The 23,046-nt window shown below is 39.9% G+C and overlaps 1 protein-coding gene across 5 annotated transcripts; it reads left to right on the top strand.

Annotated features, from left to right (window-relative positions):
• The first annotated feature begins 349 nt into the window (after window positions 1–349).
• Window positions 350–21,192, top strand: PCNX4 (pecanex 4). Of its 5 annotated transcripts, none has more exons than XM_049828634.1 (12): window positions 350–382; window positions 7,822–7,874; window positions 8,563–9,289; window positions 10,925–11,104; window positions 11,196–11,710; window positions 12,550–12,650; window positions 12,799–12,921; window positions 13,189–13,552; window positions 16,300–16,403; window positions 16,875–17,911; window positions 18,479–18,665; window positions 19,024–21,192. In XM_049828634.1, the coding sequence occupies exons 3-12, from the start codon at window positions 8,601–8,603 to the stop codon at window positions 19,273–19,275; spliced, it is 3,552 nt and encodes a 1,183-aa protein (XP_049684591.1). In that variant the 5' UTR covers window positions 350–382; window positions 7,822–7,874; window positions 8,563–8,600; the 3' UTR covers window positions 19,276–21,192. The 5 variants fall into 5 exon arrangements, with proteins under 5 accessions (XP_049684591.1, XP_049684587.1, XP_049684586.1 ...); XM_049828630.1 differs by lacking the exon at window positions 350–382 and adding an exon at window positions 4,820–5,041; XM_049828633.1 differs by lacking the exon at window positions 350–382 and adding an exon at window positions 5,051–5,859.
• The last annotated feature ends 1,854 nt before the right edge of the window (window positions 21,193–23,046 follow it).

Below are 23,046 nucleotides of genomic sequence, written 5' to 3'. Positions count from 1 at the left end.
GTCTATATATATTGTTTTACTACTTAGGACAGGCTTAAACAGAGGCATGCTCACAAGCTCTTCTCAAGAGCAACCAGTTCACCCAAGATGTTCCTCTGTTGTCTAAGCATACTATTCAACACTGCCACTCGAAAGAGGTCTGAAGGGCCAGCTCTGCTCCTGGGAAGCATTTTGATGGCTGGCAGTGAATCTCTTCTCTGTGTGGGAGGTTCATCAGCAGACCTAATAGCCTGTAATGCTGTAGGAGCAAGTGATGATTCTGGTGTATACCAAGACACCATAGCTGAACTCCTCAATATTGTGGGAATTTCACAGGAGAATCTTCACACTGAGATCTTCCCTCGCTGGTCTGCTTTTCTGAAGACATAATTAGAAGCAACAGGTAAGGACTAATTAATATTTTAAGTCAGTCACGAAAGGGAAATGCTCGTCCTTGGGTAATGGGATCAGGCTCCCTCTCTATTCTGATTTTACTAGAATAGCAGATAATGGCTCTTCCATAGTCTTATCTGTAGCCTCTTTTACAGAGTGACACCATGAGTTGGACTCTTTCAGGCTAAGAAGGTCCTTGGCCTCCTTCCTCTTGGGGCAGGCAGCCACTAGCCCAATTCATGGACCATACCACTGCCTTTTACTCCTTCTTAAGCAGGCACCAGCCGTGGCAGGGAGCATCACTGCTCCGAGTGGATCGAGGCACTTTGTGCACAACCACAAATTAGGTGCACTGAGACAGCAGCTCAGACCTGCTCCTGGAGGGATGTTTGCTAATGGCTAACATCAGCAGCTCTCCACTTAGTGAGCATGGAACTATCCTCCAGAGACACCTACTTCACTCTGTTCCCAATCTTGCGCACTCTGTTCCCAATCTTGCACAAAGTCCAAATATCTCACTTAGATCTCTGAATTAATTTTTTGGGTCAAGAATGGATTTTTAAGTCGTTGCAAAGTTGGGTGCTAGATGGCGGCAATCTGAACCTAGTCTTTAACAACTAGCGCATGTGAACGTGACCATTCTTAATTAGGTGAAATGCTTAAGGACATAGGATACACTGCCTTGCATGTAGATGATACAAACATTAATACTGTTATTAAAGTAGTAGGCAGCTACAAACTGTCCTTAAGGTCTAGCAGTAAAAGGTTGTGTGTCACTGGAGTGGAGTGTCTTGCACACGAACTGTCTCCATTTATAACCACAACATCTGTGTGGCCATGGACTGTGGTATAAATGACAACTGTGAAGTCTGCATGGCCACAGGACTGTTGCACCCTGTCAAACTAAAGATGCAGAATATCCCATAGTCAATCCTGGGTTGTCACTTATGATTCTAGTAGTACACAAATTTGCAATTTGTAATTCTTTCTCTGTCCCTTTCTCCTCAGATCAGTGATAGATTCTCGAAACACAGCAATTGAAAGAGACTTCCAAGGCAAGTGAGCCTTTCCCAAAACATAAAATATTTAACTAGATTGCTTCCATAATCAAGACATTTTTGGCATTAAATGCAAGGAGGGAAAAAAAAGGAAAACCTTGCTTTGTTAAACAACAAAAAGAATTCAGCTCACAGCTCCTGATTTCAAGAATATCCTGTACAAACTAAAAGGAAATCTTCAAACTCAGACTGTTTTATCCTTCACTGTGAGCAATATTGGAAGAATACGGTTCTCATACAATCCAAACCACATTATACACAAAACTAAATCAATAAGAAACACTTTCATATTGGTTTAATGTCATAATAAATAGCTAGATATAAATTCTGAAATTACTTGAAGCATATGCTTAGCCACCATACAGGAACGGTAGCTGAAAGGGAGCTGATACTTCAGTTGATAAAACTCATTACATGGATGAGTGTTAGCCTTGAACTCTTAATGGTAGCTCAGAAATGTAATCAAAAGCCCTTGCCTTCAGGAAAACATAGGTATCTTTCACATGTAGGAATGGAGTACTTTTTTGTAAAGTTTATTTCAGAGGGATAAAGTCATCCAGAAAGAAGCGAGCTTCTTAGTATGTTTTCCTGCCAGCCTAAGGCTATTATTGTCGAAAGGCATTACTTCCAAGGGAGCCATAGACAAGTAGTCATGGATAACATACATCCAGCATATGCAGCTTTCCAGAAAGCTACACAGATAAACACAAGATGGGTCTCCTATGGGATGCAGAACAAAAAGACTGAGTAAAATGAGGAGTCAGATTTCACTCTGACATCTTCGATTTGGGAATGCCAGCTTACAGATCTCAATATACCAATGATTAACTTTGGGCATCAGGAAAAAAAAGAATAAATAACTTCTATGATCTGATTTGAAAGTAACCTTTTTTTTTTTTTTTACCTAGCACTAATTCTTTTTAAAAGAATAATTTCCTACAACCTCTGTCTTCCTTAATAGTCAGGAAACGCAAGAAAGCATCTGTTTCTCCTGCCCTTATAGCTGCATATAAAGCTGCATTCCAGAACAAAAAATCACTGTTTTGGCTTATCTTTAAAGATGAGAAAGGTCAATAAGAAAAATATTTGCTACTGCATGCATCATTCTAAACAAAGTAAACATTAAAAATATGGAAATAGGCGAAATTATTATCTGGGGAGTCAGGACTAATAGCCCTTTCACAAACTAAAAAGAAGCACGCCAAATCCCAAGTCTGCAAATAGTTTATGTGTATCTTAATTTTAAGCAGATGAGGAGTCCTATTAATTTCAGTGGGATTCACATGCTTGCAGTTACACATTGTGCGATAATCTGTGCAAAAGACAGCTGGAGGTTGGCAGAATTTACCTAGAACAGTTTACTCTGTTAGCAGGTTTTATCTTATTTTATATGACCATGAAAATTCTTAGAACTCTTAATAGAAATAAATTAGTATGCTCCCTTCTCCAGTAGATAGCTTGGAGTTTGCACTGACTGAAATTCTGATTTATTCTTTTGAGCAATGGAGAAATCACAGGAAATGAGGACAGGCAAGAAGCCTTCTCTGAGTATTGAAACACAAGCAGCAGAGCTTGCAAGGAAATAAATCTAATGTCTGCTTCCCCCCTGCAATTGCTGTTTAAGATTTACATACTCCAGAACAGAATCATCAACTTTACAAAACCATAACTGAATTGGTTAAAGTGGGACAGGATGAACCTGCTACAGACCTTTAGTGAATTGTACAGAGATGCCATTTACCTTGGAATATCTGTAAGACATACAAATACTTAATTTTAATAGGATTGCAACAGATATATTTGAAGGACAGGGTAAATAAATCTTAAGTCAAGGATCCTGAAAAAACAAAACCCCAGGTGGTTGGGGTTTTTTTTTAGATACTTATATTTGTCTTCTAGGAGGCTGGACTCTAGTATAATTTGTACCATTGAACTTCATTTAAAAGAAATTCAGTAAAGGTAAATGAGCATTTTTCTTTGGTAGTGTTTCCAAGGTTTTACACTGGATACCACAATCTAACTGCCTTTTTATTATCTCTGAAGAATAAAGATTAACAGACCTACAAAAAGGTTATGATGCTTCTGATAAGAATTGATTACAGTGAATCCGTTAGTCTACCTAAAATTCTAAGCATATGCCTGTGTGTTAAATTAGGGATTCAGATTAAAACGGATATAACTGTTTGTAAGTATTTATATGGTGATTGTTATAACATAGATATTAAGGTAGACACCCATGCCTTGGTGTTCTAATGAGTACAGTGACTTATACATTTTAGTATTATTAGATATCAATTACGTTAAGCATGCTCACTCTATTAAATATTCTCAATGTTTAATGGGTGTAATTTGAAGTGGTAAGTAGTATTGCAGTATTTGGATTTACATTTCAATTTGCCAGTGAATACTCAAGTTTATTTAACCTAGAAGAAAACTCAGAATGCATTTTCCTCTACCTGAGGCTAGAACCAGTGTTCTCATCTTGAATAAGTTATACATAAACAGAGAAAGACCATTAACATTCAAGATTAAGGAAACTTTTTAAAGAGTATTTTAGTATCACGTCAGTATGCTGTGGATTGAGTATTTGCGCTTAATGTTTTAATATTAGAATGTTACGTGTTGAATGTTGTAATAATTAAAGAAACAGACTAATTTGGTTGGGTTTGCACTCTTGTTAATGTGGGAAGATTACGAAAACGACTAAAAAAGTGATGAAAAAAACAGCCTCTGACATTTCCATGCCAGCTCTGAGAGGGATGGAAAGAACCTTGAGGAAACCGAAGCCGCCTGGGTGACAGATTCATCTGCTAGAGAGGGACCAGCCCCTGCCTGCCTTGCCACAGCTCCTCTGCGGACTGAGGGATTTTGTTCACCTTCCTCTTCGCTTCGGGAAGCTGCTGGCAGGCCACAGCTAGCGAGATGCCTCACGCTTAATTTTACAACAGAAGGACGACGGTTATGTGTGGAAAGAGAGCTGCGAAAACCCGTACTGCTGAGGGAAGCGCGGGCGGGCGGGCGGGGAGGCAGGTAGCCGCCGGGCTCGGGGCACCAGCCCGCCGCGGGGGCAAGCCCCGCCACCGGGGAGCGGGAAGGCGATCAGCCCCCCGCCTTCGCCGTCCCTCGCAGCTCTTGTGCTGACCCCGCCAAGAAGACCCCCGTGAGAAGCCCACCCGGCGGGCCGGGGCCATTTCCCGCAGGCAGCGCGGACCCCCGCGGCGCCTCACCGCCACCGGCTGCCTCAGGCGGGCAAAATGGCGGCGGTGGCCGAGGGGAGGGAAGAGGGGGCGGGAAGGGGAGGGGGCCGCCGCGGCGAGGCCGGGCCTCACCGCCGCCGTTAGCCGCCGCCTCCGCCTTCCTCCTCCCCGCCGTCCTCAGCAGCAGCAGCAGCGGCGGCAGCAGCAACAACAGCAGCACCGCCGGCGGGGAGGAGCGCCCGGCCGCGGCCTGCGCCGTTCGCGCTCCCTCCTTCAGGACAAGCCTTGGGGCGGGAGGTGGGAGCGCTCCGCCATCCTCCCTCCTCCTCCTCCCCCCCTCCGCAAGCTCAGCCCCCGTTCCCCTTCTCCCCCCGCCCCGCAAAGCCCCTGACCTGCTCCGAGTCCGGGCCAGAGGTAGGTGCCCGCCTCGCAGAGGCTCTTTTACCGCGGCTGCCTTTCGCCGGACCCGGCCGTTCGCCGCAGGGGGGTGCAGGCACCCACCTGCCCGCTTTCCCCGGGCGCCGCGGGGCCCTTCACTGGAGCAGGCAGAGGCGCCAGGGCCTCCCCGAAGCGGGGAGGCGGCGGTGCGGGCACAGCCCGGGGGTCGGTCGGGGGAGGCCGCCCGTCCCGTCTGGCTCTGCCTGACCGGCGTTGCCCTCCCCTGGGTTTGCCCACCGGCCATCCCTCGGCGGGCCCGGTGGCTGCGTGGCTTCCTTTCCCCTCCGGAGTTGAAAACAGCAGAGGCTTTATTTTTTGGTCGTTTGGTTATTTTAATTTCCGTTCCTGCGGAAGACTTGAGGGAGAGGGGGCTGGGGAGGAAGCGCGGCGGCTCTGTGGGAGCCCGTCTGGTCAGGTGCAGAGGTGTCTCGGGAAGGAGGGGGTCTGGCCCTTCCCAAAGGTAGTCCCGGGATGCTCTTCCCATGACTGGATGGAGCGTGTTGGCCTAAAACGCTGCGTCCCTGGTCTCGCTGGGGGACGGCGTCGATGCTGTCGAGGAGAGGCCCCCAAGTCTGCTCCCTCTGGCTCCTGGGTTGGAAGCCGGCCTGCAGCACAGCCGGATCTTTAACTGTGGAGTAGAGGTGCAGGTGTCTGGGCACACAGGTGGATTTGCCTGTACAGGGGTTGCCCGGCTCCCCCTGCGCCTCCCACGCTGGCATTCCTCCCTCCTCTGGTGGTAGGGGGTTTAGAACTGTTACTTAGTCTCACATGAAAAGACCTGGAAGACCTCAGAGGTAAGTATTTTTAAGGCTTATGTGCTTCAGTGGCTTAGGTGGCTGAGAGCTGTACACGTGTTCTCCTGTAATCTGCTTGAAATAAAACCAAACCACACTGAGCTGATCCACCATTCAGTGGATGTGAAAGATGATGTTCATTTAGGCAAAAATTCCTGCCCTCCTGTGAATTTCTGCCTGAATTCAAGCAAGATTTACTTTCTTTCCTCTTGTAATAACGCCATAGAGAGGATATTGCAGGAGGAAACTTGTTAAATGACCCTATGGTGTTAAAGTTCTTTTACTATCCTTGTTACAATAATATCAAAGTCGCATGGATCCCTGCTGGTGATGACAAATTGTTGTGGTGCGGATTGTTTGGGTAACCAGGCAAGTTGTCAAAGTCAGGCCAGGCCTGTATGTTAGGAATGTATATTGAAGCCAGGTCCTGTAAACACTCACTTATGTGTGGAGTCTTGTTGCTAGGGCTTTGCACAGAAATAACGAGACACGCATGAGTGCCTCTTTGAAGTCCTAATGTGCTACCTGACTATTTGGAAGCCAGATGGATAGTTGAGGGTATCGTTTCCATAGTTCGTGAGCTTCAGTCTTGGGATTTTCATTTATAAATAAATTCACATCTTTTTATGGCTCACTTTGGAGTATAGCCAAGTAGAACTATATTGTTTATGTGTTCAGATTTTTGTGTCTCACACAAAGATGTCTATTGTTTACGCAGAAACTGTAAGAGGAATGTTTTGTTAACATTTTGTTAGCAATATAAACTGACAAACACAAATGCAGACTAGAATTTGAAACAAAAATAGCCCTTCTTAGAGCAGAAAAACATGCTGCCTGAAAACTGTTTTTCAAGGAAAACTATGCACCTTTTGGTTCTGCATTTCTTTTAAAACTCAGTTTGTATCACTTATGTGGATATAAATCTACTGCATGTAACTTTCACAGCAACTTGGTTTCATGCCTATGTAGCCTTCTAAACAGTGTTTCTTTTCTAAACAAGATTGGCTGAATTGTGATATTTTTTTTTGTTACATTTGAAATTTGTTTTTAGTTGGGTGTGTCCCTGTTACATTTTCAAATTCCTGAGCTGACTGCGATGAATTCCCCTCTCCATAGTCAACATGTGTCTTTCCCATTAAGACCTTCTCCTTTCCTTAAGAAACTTTCTATGGCTTGAAATAGTATGACCAACACCCCTCTATGCTTTCAATATTCCATGTTCAATATTCCAGCCTGGAATTACTACTTTAAAAAAAATAATAATAAAAAAAATCCACAGCCTACATGGAGAGTAGTTACAGAGCCTGTGGGGTCTTGCTTTTCATTGTGGAGTGTATTGACTTAGTGGACCCTGAACGCAAATTTCTAGTTGTGATAATGTGTATGAATGGCCTTTAATCTCTCTGATTTGCACTGTTTCTAACTTAGTCCCATGATGACCAGTATCTGCCTACAGTTAACTGATTGATATCTGTTTAAATGTAAGGAGTAAATAGTTCTTGGAAGCGACTAAAAGCATTTGGTTTGTAGAAAGAAGGGATCACAGTAGTTTGTAAACTCTATGGCAGCCAAGTGTTTCATTTTTAATATATCAGCAATGATGGCTAATGGGTATTCATCAGATTATATAGGTCCAGTAGAAAAAAATCAGAATTTCAGTCCTTGCACATCTCCTAATGCACATCAACATCTCTTTTTAAAGAATTGTTATTAATTAAGTGCTTTAGCACCGCATTTTTGTGCTGTTTTTTCACCCTATTTCTTAGCTTGAATAATCCTGCCTGACATCCATCAATTCTTGCTTTCGTGACTAGTAGCATAAAATTGTATTTGAATATCATAGTTACCATCTTACATTCATTATTTCTACGTTGCCTGATCCTCTCTAAACGAGTATTCATACCTGATTTCTGTCTGATGATTCATTGTAAATGTTACAGGTATCTTTTTTCCTTTTTTCAGCTTTCTCCATTGACATATAGAAGAATATATACTGATTCTGCTACAATTCACAAGTATTGTGTTTATTTTTCTTATTTCATGTTTTAGGAAGCAGAAAGTGAACTGTTTATTTTATGTTTTGTGTAGTGCTTACTGCAGTGAGATCTTGTTCTGCAACTAGGCTGTGTAGGGAGGACAGTAAAAATGCTGATGTGGGAAACAATTTTTAGTGCTTCTACTAATATTTTTTTATAGTTAGTTTATTTCATAAGGCTTTGATTTTTACAGGGACCTCAGTGTGACTGTATCCTTGCACTTATGTGGCTATTCACTGAAATCACTGACTGTTTGTATATGGAGATCCATAACAGGGTTAATTGGAATTAGAGGCCTGTGACAAGATGTGATTGGAATCAGATTGGATGGAAAAAAAAATCCGTTTTAGGAAGGTGTTCTGGTGTGGAGATGAGTTGGTTTTATCATCTCCCAAGAACAGACTATACATTTTATTTGTTGCCTAAGTTTCAGATTAAAGAATATGTTTACGTTTTAAAATAGATAGCTTTTTCCATTTTAGGTGTTTGCTTAGTAGTTGTATTCTAGCACATTCTTTGAGTGCTTTAGGATGATGTCTACTAATACTAACATGTCAGAATTCTGCTATAACTTGGTAAATGAAAACAGGACAAAAGAATTCCCTGGTTAAGTTCTGAGTTCCAGATTCAGTAATGTTTCCTTCTTTTTCTTTCTGTTCTCTTACAGGAAAAATGATATTCATCCAGCATTCCTGAGTAATAAGAATGGGTCCAGATGTACCTCTGCTGAATGATTACAAACAGGAGTTCTTCTTGAAGCGCTTTCCACAGACTCTGCTGGGAGGTCCCCGGTTTAAACTAGGCTATTGTGCTCCTCCTTACGTATATGTGAATCAGATTATTCTTTTCTTGATGCCATGGGTTTTGGGAGGAGTAGGAACACTTTTGTACCAGTTAGGCGTTATGAAAGACTACTATACCGCAGCACTTTCAGGAGGACTGATGTTTGTTACTGCACTTATTCTTCAGATGACAAATCTATATGCAAAGCAGAAAACAGTGACAGTAGAAAGAATGCAAATTCAGAATACCCTAACAGATGAAGATGAGTTTGAATTTTCCAGCTGTGTAGGTTCAGAGACAGTAAAATTTATTATTCCTGGCAAGAAGTATATAATCAACACTGTGTTTCATTCCCTTCTGGCAGGGGTATTGTGTGGGTTGGGAACTTGGTATTTGCTGCCAAACAGAATAACCTTGCTATATAGCAACATTGGAGGAACTGTTATGATCTTTGTATTTGGATGGGTGACTATATGTATAGGAGAGTATTCATTAATCATAAATACAGCTACCGAAACAGCTACTTTCCAAGCACTGGATGCTTACGAAATCACTGCTCTGATGAGACCTTTCTATATTTTTGTCTTTATTGCAGTGGATCTTGCACACAGGTAAACCTAATACAGCATTTAGCTAATTAAAGTAATGGTTATTCTCTGTATTTTTGATGAGAAAGGTGAAATTATTCTTCTGAGGAAATTTTATTTTTATATTTTAATCAACGGTAGGAACTCTAAAGAAAGAAGCTAGAATGGTAAAAACTGAGGCTCTACCCTGTGGATAAAAGGTTGTTCTTAAATTTTTATAGCGTTCCACATAAATTAGGAAGAGTGGTTAGAGCAGTTGCTAAGTAAGGGACAGCTAAAATTATCTTCTACCATGTCAATTTCAGTATTTTTATACAAGAGCATTTGCATCAACATCCTTTTAAAGGATGTGTTTTGAAAACACATGTTCCTGACCTGGAATCATAGATGTAAACACTGCAAACTCCAGGAGTGCTGTATTTATATCCAGATTTCATCCTGGACTATTTTCCAATTTAATGTCTGCAAAGTGATTGCAGCAGGTTTTAAACTACAGGCAAAAAAGGACTATGAATTTGGTTTTAATGAATGGATAAGCAAATGTGAACATTACTATATCTTTATTACATGGATTTTGAACTTGGATTTTTAAATGCTTTTGTAATACAAAAGAACTATGCCAGTCTACAAGTAGAAGACTTTTGTATTTCCACTTTTCAGATGAGTGTCTTAGCTAAAGTATTTGTAGAATCTCTTAAAGCAAGATGGGTTTAGATTTACTCTATGCATTCTTTCTCCCTCTTGGGTGATATTTATATCACTTTGTCACATGTACGTGTTTTATGGTTGGGCTACTTCAAATGCATTAAAAGAAAAGCATGTTTGATTTTACTAGTTTTGCACTTGGAGATGTCTTTGTTAATGATTTACCCTCTTCAGTTATGATATGAGAATTATACACGTGGTATTGGACCCCAAATTCTTCTATGTAATTTCCTGAGGAGAAAATTCAGACATTCTTTAAATTCCTGACAAAATTCCTTTGAGGCTTACTTATTTATTAAGAAGTAAAGAGAAACCAAATAGCTTAGCAGTCCACCTTTAACTTAATTAGCTAACTGGTGAACTATATATGACTTAGAATTTATGCAGATTTCTAATATTGATCTTTGTATTTTTTACAGGAAGATTTTAATACTTTTATGTAGAAAATAACATTTTATATTCCTAAAGAGAGTTTATCTCTTGGTGTACAGGCATTCTTTTGGTGTTAAGGCTTACATCTTGGGTCTTGGACTTGCATAAAGTTTTGCTTTTCTAATTCTGAGAAAATACTTAGCATTTTTTTGTTAAATGGTTGAGGTCTTAGAGCCTGTGGGCCTTTCTTTTTGCACAAGTATTTCTTGAGTGTATTATCACAACAGTATCAAAACAATTAGCATACTTATATCACCTGACTCATCTGTGTAATTTGAAGGCTTCAAATCTTTTGAATGAAAAATTAGCCTGTGTTCTGATATTCTAATTAGTGTGTTTCTGCCCCAAGCATAAATGTATGTCCTTATTTTTCCTTTTAAAAGATACTGGTTGAGGTTTTGTAGATTGAATATGTAATGTTTATACTTCGGGAATTGCTGTAGTAGTTAAACAAAAAGTCTTCCCACATATCAGTTATTTTTTTCCGTCACAGAATTCAAATACATTTCTTCTTTTATCCAGGTTTGCTGTCAACACACCCATTCTAGAACAGACAAACCAGATTTTGCACATCATATTTCTTTTTCTGCCATTCTTGTGGGCAATGGGAATTCTGCCCCCGCTTGACGCACTTTTTCTATGGGGAATGGAACAACTGTTGGAGTTTGGACTAGGAGGTTCACCTATGTCAAGTAACACAAAGTAAATGTTGTTTATATAATTGTAAAATGTATCAATATTGTTTATAACCTTTTTCTTTTCAAGCAAATCTTTTTTATTTTCTCCTTCACAGGTTATTAGTAATGTTTCTCATTTCTGCTGGAACAGCAATAGCATCGTATTTCATTCCCAGCACTCTTGGTGTGATCCTCTTCATGACTGGATTTGGGTTCATACTGAGTCTTAACCTAAGCGAGATTGGTTTTGCCTTCAAACACACCATGATCAGCCATTTAGCCTCCAGCAAATCAAAAAATATGCACAGAGGTCTTAGAATACAATTTGGGTGGAGGGAATTTATTTTTTATTTGACTGTGTTGACATTTGCTCTCATAGAAGCTAGCCTGCTGCATCAATTTGCAGGCTTTTCATCATTTTCCAAGGCCAGTCCACAGGCTATAGTGAGTTACATTCTGATCATATTACTTATAATTATGTGGATTCTTAGAGAGATTCAGAGAGTGTACTTGTTTGGAGTCTTCCGAAACCCCTTTTATCCAAAGGATGTCAGGACTGTGACTGTGTTCATGGAGAAGCAAAGAAGGCTAATGAAAGTTGGTGTTGTCAGGAGGATTTTACTAACACTAGGTAGGAATACGCACTGTCTGTTGTTTGTTAGATGATGCTTGTAGGAAGATTGAAAGAACACTAGAATTACTGTATGTGCAAGATTCCATGAATGAACCAAGAAAAAAGAAGTAGCTGGAAATATTTGTTATATTTTGCTAAACTGTGCATTGAGGTCAAAATTACTGGTTCAGAATAATTGAAAGTGATTAGTGATTTTATTTATTTCTTTTTTAGGGGTAAACCTAAAAAGTTGAGCTTTTTAAAAGTCCAGCTCAGAAAGCAAGGCCTTTTAAAGGATTTTAGTTATAACATCAGTACTCACTTTTGGAAAAAATGGCTCTTGTAGATTTTTTTAAAAGGTACTCAGAAACAAAAGTGAGTTGAGAGTCTTCAAGGTGACTAGATATTTGGTTCTTACAACCTGCTAGTGAAGGGAACAGTCTCCTTTCTGGTAGGTTAGGGACAAATGTATCTACTTTGGGGGAACCAAAATTTGATCTAAATTATTTAATTTTGTAAAGAAGCATCAGTTTGGGGAAGTGGATTGATGAGTGCTATTCCCATGTTTATTTTTTCTTATTTGAGTATTCCCATTCTTTTGGGGAAACAAACAAACAACAAAAAAGTAATAGCAAATAACAACTAAGCATCGACATAAATGTTTGCCATCTTGGGCCATTACTGCAAATACACTGGTTGATATCCTGAAAGTGTAATACAAAGAGGAGTTTGTAATAATGAAGGGAAGAGTTCTCCTTTTACTCCAAAATTTCCATTCTGCAATAAGACTGCTTACCTCTGTAGACTTTAATTATGTTTTTGAAAGGAAATCAATGTTTCTTTTATTTCAATTACAGTGTCTCCGTTTGCTATGATAGCATTCCTGTCACTAGACCGTTCACTACAAAATCTTCCTTCTGTGTCTGTTTGCATTGGATTCACAAGAATATTTAGGATGGTAATTTGAATTTTAAATATGTTAGCCTAAGAAACTATCTTCTACGTGATTTAAGTATTAAGGTGACTTGGAAGAAATATTCCAGGTCATGAAAGCAGAGATGGATAAATACATTTTTAAATGTATGTCTAACATATCTCTATTTTAGGTCTGGCAGAATACAGAAAACGCCCTACTGGACATAGTGGTTGTGTCAATAGCACAAATGTCGGTGTTTAATCCAGACCTCTGGTGGAACAGGAGCCTTGATACAGGGATCAGACTCTTGCTGGTAATTGTCATAATGTAATTTTAAGCAGATAGTTGTCACTTAAAGTCTTTGTTTCCTTGCCCTCCCCTATTAGAGAATTACAGAGTCCAAGGACCTAGCAAATAGAAGCTAAAAAACTGTGTACTAAGATATACACTCTAATACCAGTCAGTAATAATCACTTCATTTTCTTAAAATCCTTGTAGATAAGGCAGCTTTGGCAGTGCTGAATATGATATGATACGATACAGGATACAAATAAACGTGCTTGTTGTATGTATCTTGCAGGTTGGTATCCTACGTGATCGAGTGCTTCAGTTTGTCTCAAAGTTGCAGTTTGCCGTAGCTATTCTTTTGACGTCGTGGACAGAGAAAAAACAACGTCGTAAATCTACCGCCACCTTAATCACACTCAATGTTGTTTTCTTCCCAATCCTGCTGACCTTCATCGCCATCTCTGCGCTCCTTTCTTCTCCCTTGCTGCCGCTTTTCACGCTACCGGTATTTTTGATTGGGTTTCCCAGGCCTGTCCGAAGCTGGCCAGGACCTGTGGGTGCTACAGCGTGTGTTTGCTCCGATACCGTGTACTACCAGCAGATGGTTCCAAGTCTGTCTCTTGCTCTGCAGTCTGCACTAGCAGCCGGTAGCCTAGGTAGGTACGATGAAGGAATGTAGCTAAATGGTTTAGGAAACATGATTTTGCTGGAGAACAGGAGAATCATAGCATCTGATTTAAACCATCTTTCACGACGTAGGTTAAATCTGATATTCAGAGATTGTTCAGTTAAGGGAAAAGTGATTACTTTTATCCTTCTCTTGCATCTCTACTTCTTATGTTCTTGTAAGAAAATAATTCTGGTTTGTTATCTTTAAAATAAGGAGAAAATAAATGGTGATGAAACAGTATCAATCCTAATCTTTTTATACTGAACAAAAAAGGATGGTATGTATTCAGCCCACCTAACTGGAAGCAATAAGTTGAGGAGTTCTCTTGACAGTCAGTGGGGAGAAGGAGGTGTGTCAAACTGCTCTTTGTGGTTGTATATGTATGTGTCTTTCTCTGTATCAATCCCATTACTCAGGATCCAGAAGGTGAGTTTGCTAATTTAGCTATGTTAATTAGGTATGGTGAATATGGACTGGATGTTTGTAAAATACTTGATATAGCCTAACTAGCAGTAAACAGTTGAGAACAGAACCAGCTGATAAGACTTAACGGTATATCTTGTGCAGGTAGTCAGGATAGGGTTGTAACAGGGCTTGTGGTCTTAAAACCTGTGAAAGACATCATGATGGGTATTTCACAGAATTATATAAACAGAGGTGAAGAAATGCCAAGTCTTTTTCCCAGCTGGAGACAGAATAACTTAAAATTGCAAGCTTGTTTTCTTGAGAAGCGGTCTTTGTGTAACCTAAATAATCAAGACTGTCGCCCTTAGACAAGAGGCAAATATTTACATGAGCCTGTTAGAAAATGGCTTATGACTAGAAAAAATGGGCTAATATTTAAAAACAGTGGAAGTTAACCTTAATCACACTTTTCTGAAAACTATATGCAAGTGCTTTACTAGGAAACATTTGCTGCACTTTTAGTACTGGTGTAGAAAGAGGTATTAAAAAAATAAAACTAGGAAGCTTTTTTTCCGCTAAAGGAGAGACACTTCAGTTTGTCTACTGCATTCAGCCTATGTATGTTTTATATATATAATAAACATACATTATATAATATAAATATATCTATCTGATATATATCTATTGTATCTATCTCATGTATAATATGTATAGATATAAAAATGTTTCCCCATTGCCATCATGACTGTGGTGGCATGTATACCTCAGATTAAATAATTTAAAACACTAGCCTTGAGGGGGAGAAAAGTCTCCTCTTTAATGGGAAAATCTGTGAATGAATGTCTTCAAGCAAGAAAAAATGTGATGTTCTCAGATGACTTCAAAATGAAGAGGTACCACTTTGTGTGCCTCTATTTTAATTTAAAACCATACTTTTTTCTGTGTAAAGGAGTTTTAGTAGCTTTAACAGCTAGCAAGAAAAAAATTAAAATCTTTGCAAAATGTTAGCAAGAAAATGCACTTCATTAGCTCAGTGGGATAGAAAAGGTTACTTAAATTTTAACTACAGCTTAATGGTTGGTTTCACTGATTTCATCTTACAACATTCTAAAACTAAAATTCTCTGTGCGAGTAAGTAGTCACTTGGATGTGAGTGACAGCAGAAGCAGGCCATAAACTGGCAGCCAAAGTCATGCTAAAGAACAGCACCATTGTATTGGAGAAGTTGACAGTAGGCTATAACTTCAAAGAAATATAGTATAACCACCAGTTGCTAGGAAGTTTGGCATTGCACTTTTTATTGAAATAGGTAGATAAGAGAAAATGTACCCTTTTTTAGGGGAGGGAACGTGTCATTTAATTTTTACAGTGAGAGCCAGATTGTGTGATTTTTGAGCACTAATTATTTTGATGTGTGATCCGAAGTAGTTTGCGACTTGATTTTCAAATTCCAGTTTATTTTGTGTGGCTTTATTTTTGGTGATGTCAAACTTAATGCAGTGGGATCAGATTTATTCCCCCCTCACAGACACGCAGAGGTATTTCAGGAAGACTACAGATGATTTCTACTGTATCTACTGTTAATGTTTAATGCATATGATACTGATCCACAAATCTTTAAAGATGAGCAGGTGCTCTTGCTTTGCCTCTATTTATGTATCTGTAAAATGGGTGTGATTATGTCATTGGTAAGCTGACACTGGAGCAGAATCATTTACACTCTGGATTTCACATCCTAGAGGGATATTTTCTAACCATTCTGGAATACAGACAAGTCAATTTAGGAACTGGTAGCATAGGTAAAAAATCCTGTTGAGTTACATTTTTATTTCTCCCATAACAAATAAACTTTGTATTCCACAGCAAACAGGGCCATTAAGATACTCATGTGCTACATGATGATTCTTTAATGTATTTGGCAGTCATAAGAATTGTAGATCTCCAGGTGACATCAGTGGGAACTGTGCGGTTGGAAATGCAGCCAAAGATGATCTTCAATAATGAAAGTTGTCTCTACAAAGGAAATTGAGGGTGGGGTTGCTTAACCCTGGTCCAGTATGAATATTGTAGTCCTGCAGTTTTGTGAGGGTTTCCCAGTTTTCCACAATTTTTTCAAAGATAGCACTACAATTTCAATATCTAGATTTGCAGATAGTTTCTTTCAAATTCTAGGGTACTAGTTAGCCAGTTTTAACTGATTTTGATGCCAGTGCAGAAATACTTTATGTTTGCCGTTGAATTCCTCAGTTGGCATATAGAAAATGTTTTCATCAATATAATACTACAGTAATACCATCGGTTTTGGTTTGGGGTTTTTTTCATGTCTAGGTCTCTCTCTACCTGGATCACATTACTTGTGCCGTTTTCAGGACAGACTGATGTGGATATTGGTGCTAGAAAAAGGCTTCACTTACTGTGGTGTTAACATTAAGGTAACTGCATGCTGAGGACTGACATTAATGTTTTGAACTCATGCAAACATTTTGCTATGTAACATTTTGGCAATGTAACTAATTTACCTGATATTACAGTCAATTTTTTAAGATGAGTTTTATTACTATATTAACTGGTCTTGCAACTGACATGTAGCAGGTGTGAAATTTTTTATTATCTAGCTTGTGACACAACATCTTTAATAAGCTGGCTAATAAGATCTGTATGAGGTAAAGATTTTTTTGTTTGTTTGTTTTGTTTAAGACATTGATCTGTGTCTAATGTTGTAGTGTGTGCTTTGCTATTACTATTATCTCCAGTTAGATTTGTAGGTTCAGTTGTGGAATTCTTGACAATGGAACATATCTTTATTTGTTCAGAAAAATTTTGTTGCAAGAAAATAGCTTGCTAGCATTTAAGGATATGTGCTGGGGAAAACTAAACCCAAATTGTTTTCATTTATGCTTTAGGGGCTAGAATTGCAGGAAACATCCTGTCATGCTGCTGAAGCTCACAGAGTTGATGAAATTTTTGAAATGGCCTTCGAACATCAGGAGCACACAAAGATTCTCTCTCCTAATCACCATTTTGGACACATTTTGACTCCTTGTACTGTTCTACCTGTACGGCTGTATTCTGATGCCAGAAACGTGTTATCTGGAATAATTGACTCTCATGAGAATTTAAAGCATCTGAAAGATGATTTCATTAAAGTGCTTGTTTGGATGCTTGTCCAGTATTGTTATAAAAAATCAAAAACTTGGGAAAGCCCAGGCAATGCTGACATGAACAAAAAAAGATCACTTCCAGAAAATCAGCATAGCAGTGCAGTAGAAAGATCCAGGCCTCTGAGGGAAGAAGATAGCTTTAGTGTTGATACAATTGAGGACTGGACTGATGATAGTGACATTTTTGATCTTGAACCCAGTGGCAGAATGAAAGACAGAAAGGAACCTGGGCAGTTGGGAACTACACCAAAAGTACATCTCTCTATTCCAGGATCTGTAGAAACACAGAGCCAAGAAGTCCCACAAGAAATGTCACCAGAAGATAAATTATACAGGGCTGTTGTGCTTGGGCTTCCTGCAGTAGACAAAGGGAAACAGCAAGAAGGTTTACCTCGGGTTGAATTTAGTTGCTCTTACTCAGAGCTATTGAGCATCCCTGAAGAATGGAGAACAGCCCCAGTGCCTTCTTCCAAAGTCAATGAAATGAGGCAGAGGTTTCCAGAAGAATGGTACCACTTCATTTTGAGTCAACTGGACTTTTTTCATCTGAAAGAAAAGCCTTCCAACTTACTTGAAGATCTTATGAAAGATAAAGCTTTGAAAGACTTATACATCCATGGAGTATTGTCGTGTTGTTTTGGTCTTTTTGGACTGGATAACACTGTGCCTGCCCCGAGCCATGTGTTTAGAGCGTACACTGGTGGTATTCCATGGTCTGTTGGTTTGGACTGGCTAACCAGCAAACCGGAGCTATTCCAACTTGCATTAAAAGCATTCAGGTAAAAGAAAAACATTCCCTCAGATTATAAAAATGATATAGAGAGTCCTGTGCTTTGAAAGTAAGTATCACTTCACTAAGAGTAGTTCATGTTAAAACCTTACCAGTTAAATATATTTGTAGCTTCTTCCTACATAAATATTGCCTGTAACCCCAGGCAGTGAAGAGGGTGATATGAAGATTCCTTCCTTCTTCCCTTCTCCACAGCAGCTGCCTCCAGCACGGGCAATCTGCTGTGTTAAGTAGGGAAAAAACAACCCATTTTCGTCGTCCCCATAATCCAAGAGAATTGTGATGGAGTTAGATGTTTGGCACTTTCCATTAGCAGGCAGCACGAACAGTGTTTGAGGTGAATGAAGGATGTTTAAGCTAATGTGTTTTGCATCTGGGTGAGCTAAAAGCATACCTGTACTAACTTCTAGTGGCTCAGCTGACAAGCAGTAACTTACAGAGTTGCTAGTTCTTGGTAACATTTCATGGTGCCTTCCTGCCTTCTGTAGCCTGAAGAAGCTTTCTTCCTCCTGTCTTTCACTGCAGTAGTTACTGTATGGCTTTTTGTACCTTTCAGATACACTTTTAAACTTATGGTTGACAAAGCAAGCCTGGGTCCAGTTGAGAACTTCAAAGAGCTGGTTAACTACCTGGAAGAATATGAAAATGATTGGTACATTGGACTGGTATCAGATCTTGAGTGGCAGCAAGCAGTTCTTCAGGAAAAGCCATACCTTTTTTCCCTGGGGCATGACCCAAACATGGTAAGAAGAAAAATTACTAGTAAGCAAGGTCAAAGTTTGGTTTTCTTTTCCACCGCTTTTTTTTTTTTTCCTTTTAATTGTGTTCCAAAACATGAAGGCTGTGCAAACAAAGTTTACATTTATGCTAGAGAGGAGCTGACATCACTGTTGTTGAAAATCACACTGCTTCATATACAGCAGTATTTCCTAATTATCTTCCTAGAAGGAAGAATTGAACTGAGGAGACTAGTTTATACACTTTGCCATTTTTAAAGGGATGATAGTCATAGTATGTAGCCCCATTTAGTGCTTTGTAACCAAATGCTTGTGTATCTTCTTGGAGAATGTACTGAACATTTTGATCTGTTTGTTCTTAAAGGGGATTTACACTGGGCGAGTCCTCACTCTTCAGGAATTGTTAGTACAAGTGGGAAAGCTTAATGACGAAGCTGTCCGAGGTCAGTGGGCAAATCTGTCCTGGGAGCTGCTGTACGCTACAAATGATGATGAAGAACGCTACAGCATCCAGGCACACCCTGTTCTTCTGCGAAACCTTACTGTGCAAGCTGCGGACCCACCTCTTGGCTACCCTGTTTATTCATCTGAACTTCTGCATCTGCCTTTGTTCTAGAATGTTGGTAGCACTGCTTTTTGGGTTTTTTTTGTACTTTCCATCTGTATGTTTGGAATCAAATGTTCATGCTACATTTATACACTACAAATAAGATTTTACTCTCAAAATGGCATTGGATGGCAGTGCCAAGCCAGCGTACGTCATTTGCACAGAAATGGTGCTAGCCAGAACCTTCAGCAGGCAGGAAGTTTTGAACTGTTTTCTTGCTGCTGGAACATGTGGGACACCATTGCCTGTGTGGCTGATGAGCCAGAGATGCTGAAATTCTCTTCTCCAGTTTAGAGAAGAGCAGCAGAATTCTGATCATTAACTGGTTTTGGTGCATTCTGATTTTTTGGTGTTTTTTTTTTTCTTGGACAGGTGACTTGCACTGACAGTCAGGTTACAGCTCACTGTAGTACCGTCAACCGCAGAGTTGGTAACCAAAGTGTACATATGACTATTTATATGAATTTTTTTTATTCTGGCCATTTTGTATTGGACTGAGTTCGGTTATAGCATTTGTTATAATATATGACTTTCACTGATCTTCCTTAGTTGTAGTAAGTTATCAGCTATGCTTTAACAAAGTAAGTTGTAAGGGATGATTTTTACCAATACTTGTTTTGGGGGCAAAGAGCATTTACATGAAACAGTGTGCATTCTGACACATTAATAACCTGTGTGACCTCCTGGTGAAAGAAGTAAACATGTAATTAGGGGAGAGAAGGAATCTGAGTCCAAATGGATTAATTTTATCTCCTTCTTCCACTATCCATGTATTTTTTTATGTATTTATGTATGTTGTTGTTTGCAACCTATGTCCACATCGCTAACCAGTCTTCCACAAATACAGTGAGAGCCTGATGGGAGGGGGGGCAGAAATCCATCTGTCTGTGCCAGAAGTAATTTTTTTTTTAACCTTACCACAGGTTAGAACAAAATTTGGCAATTGGTTTGTAATATTACGGGTCTCCTTGAAAACAGGTCTGGGTCATCTCTCCAGTGGCTTATCTTGTTCGTTACCACCAGTCATGAGTACATAAACCTGTTTTCTCTGTAGAGCAGTAGTTACAGTGTAGTTACTGCTGGCGTATGCTGAGCAGGGTGTAGGCAGTTGTCTGTCTTTAACCTGCAGAATCAATTTAAATGAGATCTGCTCCGTAACTGAATTAGTACTGGTTTAGAACACCCAGTGCTGTATAAATTGGAGCATGTTTACTACTTTTACTCCTCTAAGGCCTTTTTGTATTAGGTAAAATTTGTCACAGGACTGCGTACTGTGTACTTGGCTATTAACTGTTTCTTTTGATCTGTGACCATAATGATTTTAAAGAAATATGCAAACCTTGTAGTGGAATTTGGAAGTGGTAAGTAAACACCTGTCAAAGTCCATGGTATAACACTCTAACACACAGGATGAAATTAACGCAGAACATTAATGGAAGCACCTTTTAAAAGGGGGTTGTTTGGTGTGCAGGAGCATAAATAACAAAGTGCGGATAACCTAAAATCGCCTTGCTTGGCCATGAACTGCATCTGGAAGTACAGAATCATGGGAACAGATCTGGAAGGGCTTTTAGAGAGCCCCTATTTCAGCTCCCTCTCAAAAGGAACCACTCCTGGCAAATGTTTAATCTGCTTTAAAACTTTCAATACCAGGAGTATCATGAACTCATCAAGTAGTTCGCTCCAGTTCTTTGCTGTTCTTGCAGCAGTTGGAAAGTTGGGGTTTTTCCTAAATCTAATTAAACCTTCCTGCCTCATTGTAAGCCTCTTACTACTTGTCTTCTGTCTACAGAAAACTTAATTACCTTTTTTTGCAGCAGCAGCAGCAGTCTTTTATTTGAAGATGGCTGTAATTTCTGCCCTCATTCTTTGTCTTCCGTAAACTGAATAAACTAGTTGAGAAAAAACAGAAGAGAGCTGTGATCCTTTTCTCTTGCTTTCCTCTGGTTCTCCATCTGGTACCCAGCTGCCTTGAAAAGGGTTGCTGGTAACTGGCCCTGGTGTTCCAGCAGAGATCCCGATTGGTACCAGATGGAGGAACAGAATTAGTGATGTGCAGAATTCCTGTTTGTGCACAGGAATGTGGAGTTGGGCTCTAACACACTGTAACATCCTGTCTCCTGCTATCCCAGGCAGCATGTCCTACACCCTCTTATTCATTCATATACAGAGCCAGTTTGCGCATTCCAGTATGTTTTGCAACAGTTATGACCCCGATTCACATTATGATTTTCTGTAACCCTCTTTAGATTCTTTTTTTGGCAGAAACATGAGTTACAGCCGCTTGTTCTGTATCACAAATTTGTGCAGCCAAGTGCCCCTGTTAAGTGTGTTGTTTTGTTGTGTGCTCTCGAACTGTGCCCTGTTTGTTCCGGAGCATTTCTCTGATTTATCAGGAATTTAGAGCACCTTCCAGCCTGGTCTTGTCTGCAGCTCTCATAAGCATGGAATACATGCTGCTATTTGGATTACTGATCGAGTACTAGTACCAGACTGAGTATCTAGGACTGAGCTTACGACAGGCCATCCCGCCATTTTCCCATGTGACCACTGAGAACAGCTGTTTTCTAACCAGGTATGTGCATCCACTTTACTTAATTCTTACCAACACCCACTTGCTTTACAGATGGCGATGTTCATCACACAAAGGTAAGCATAAGACACCTTCATTGTGGCTTTGGAGAACCTTTATTTAACAAGATCAGTTTTAAAGAGTTTTAAATCCTTACTAGAGGATTTCCATCCCCTTTTTTTGAGCATTTACCAAATATTAAGTCCTGGAGGCTGCCTCTGTCCCATTCATGTACCATACAGGAATTGGTTTAATGCAACGAGGCATTAGGGAAGTGATGTTTTCAAATGGCAAATGCTTTGTCCTTTTTGGAAAGCTTCTGCTTTTGCCATTTTTCTTGAACATCAGCTTCCTCTCTGCAAGAGGCAATTTCATCGCCACCTGGTCCTTGTCTTCTCTACTGTGACTCCTTCCATGCTGTTCCTTCTCATGCTCCCATGAAAGTGGGTCCGCATTTACATGTCTAGCAGCAACTGTCCTTAGCTCAAGCAAGAGCAGTGAACTCCTCTTTGAGCAAAGGCTTACACTTTTTTTGGTAGAGAAAAAGCAGAGAAACCTGTGTGTAAATTGAGAGCAAGCCTTCTGCTGTGTACAATACTGCTAAATCTTCTGTGGATTAGAGGATGGAAGCTAAAGCATCCTGTGAACATCATCTGCACATGTGTTGTATTACGAGTTGCTGCATTTTGTCATGCAGACTTATTGCTGCCTCTTTAGCACGTTTCACAAACCACAGGATGGGAACTGATGCGTTAGCAAGTGAAATGAACCTTTCGTTCTTCCGGGACAGCATGAGAGGAGACACTTGTCATTTGTCTTTTTTTTTTTTTTTTTTTTTGTTTTTTTCCCCCTAGACAGTAGTTTCCATCTTTGTTAAATGCCATGTTAAAAACATCACTCTTCGCAAAGAATAAGCCATGGCTGGTAAGTTTCAATAATTTGTAAATGGGTTGTTACTCTTTTATGATGTAAGATGATATAAGAATTTTTCTTACCTGGATAGTGTGGGGCCTGAAGTACATCCAAACATTTCTGAGGACTTCAGCAGCAGGAAGGTCACCAAGCTTGTAAGTGCAGGTGAGTTACCACTACAGAGGTACTTCTAGCTAACAGCTGAATTGGGTGGCAATGGGATGGTAATTAAGAAGTACAGCCCTCAGTTCCTCACAGCTGTTGCTGTCCAGTACACCACCTGTACTGTGGAGATT

This window comes from Accipiter gentilis, chromosome 25, assembly GCF_929443795.1.
Source record: "Accipiter gentilis chromosome 25, bAccGen1.1, whole genome shotgun sequence".
In the NCBI taxonomy this organism is placed as follows: domain Eukaryota; kingdom Metazoa; phylum Chordata; class Aves; order Accipitriformes; family Accipitridae; genus Astur; species Astur gentilis.
The sequence above is the reverse complement of the archived record's forward strand: the minus strand, read 5'-3'. Positions and strand labels throughout refer to the sequence as shown.

What these genes read in the sequence shown, in the direction of transcription:
- PCNX4 (XM_049828634.1), top strand. Translation starts at nt 8,601, where the DNA reads ATGGGTCCAGATGTACCTCTGCTGAATGATTACAAACAGGAGTTCTTC. An exon ending in GCAGTGGATCTTGCACACAG is followed by an intron (nt 9,290 to 10,924) that starts GTAAACCTAATA and finishes TCTTTTATCCAG; the next exon opens with GTTTGCTGTCAACACACCCA. An exon ending in CTTGCATTAAAAGCATTCAG is followed by an intron (nt 17,912 to 18,478) that starts GTAAAAGAAAAA and finishes TGTACCTTTCAG; the next exon opens with ATACACTTTTAAACTTATGG.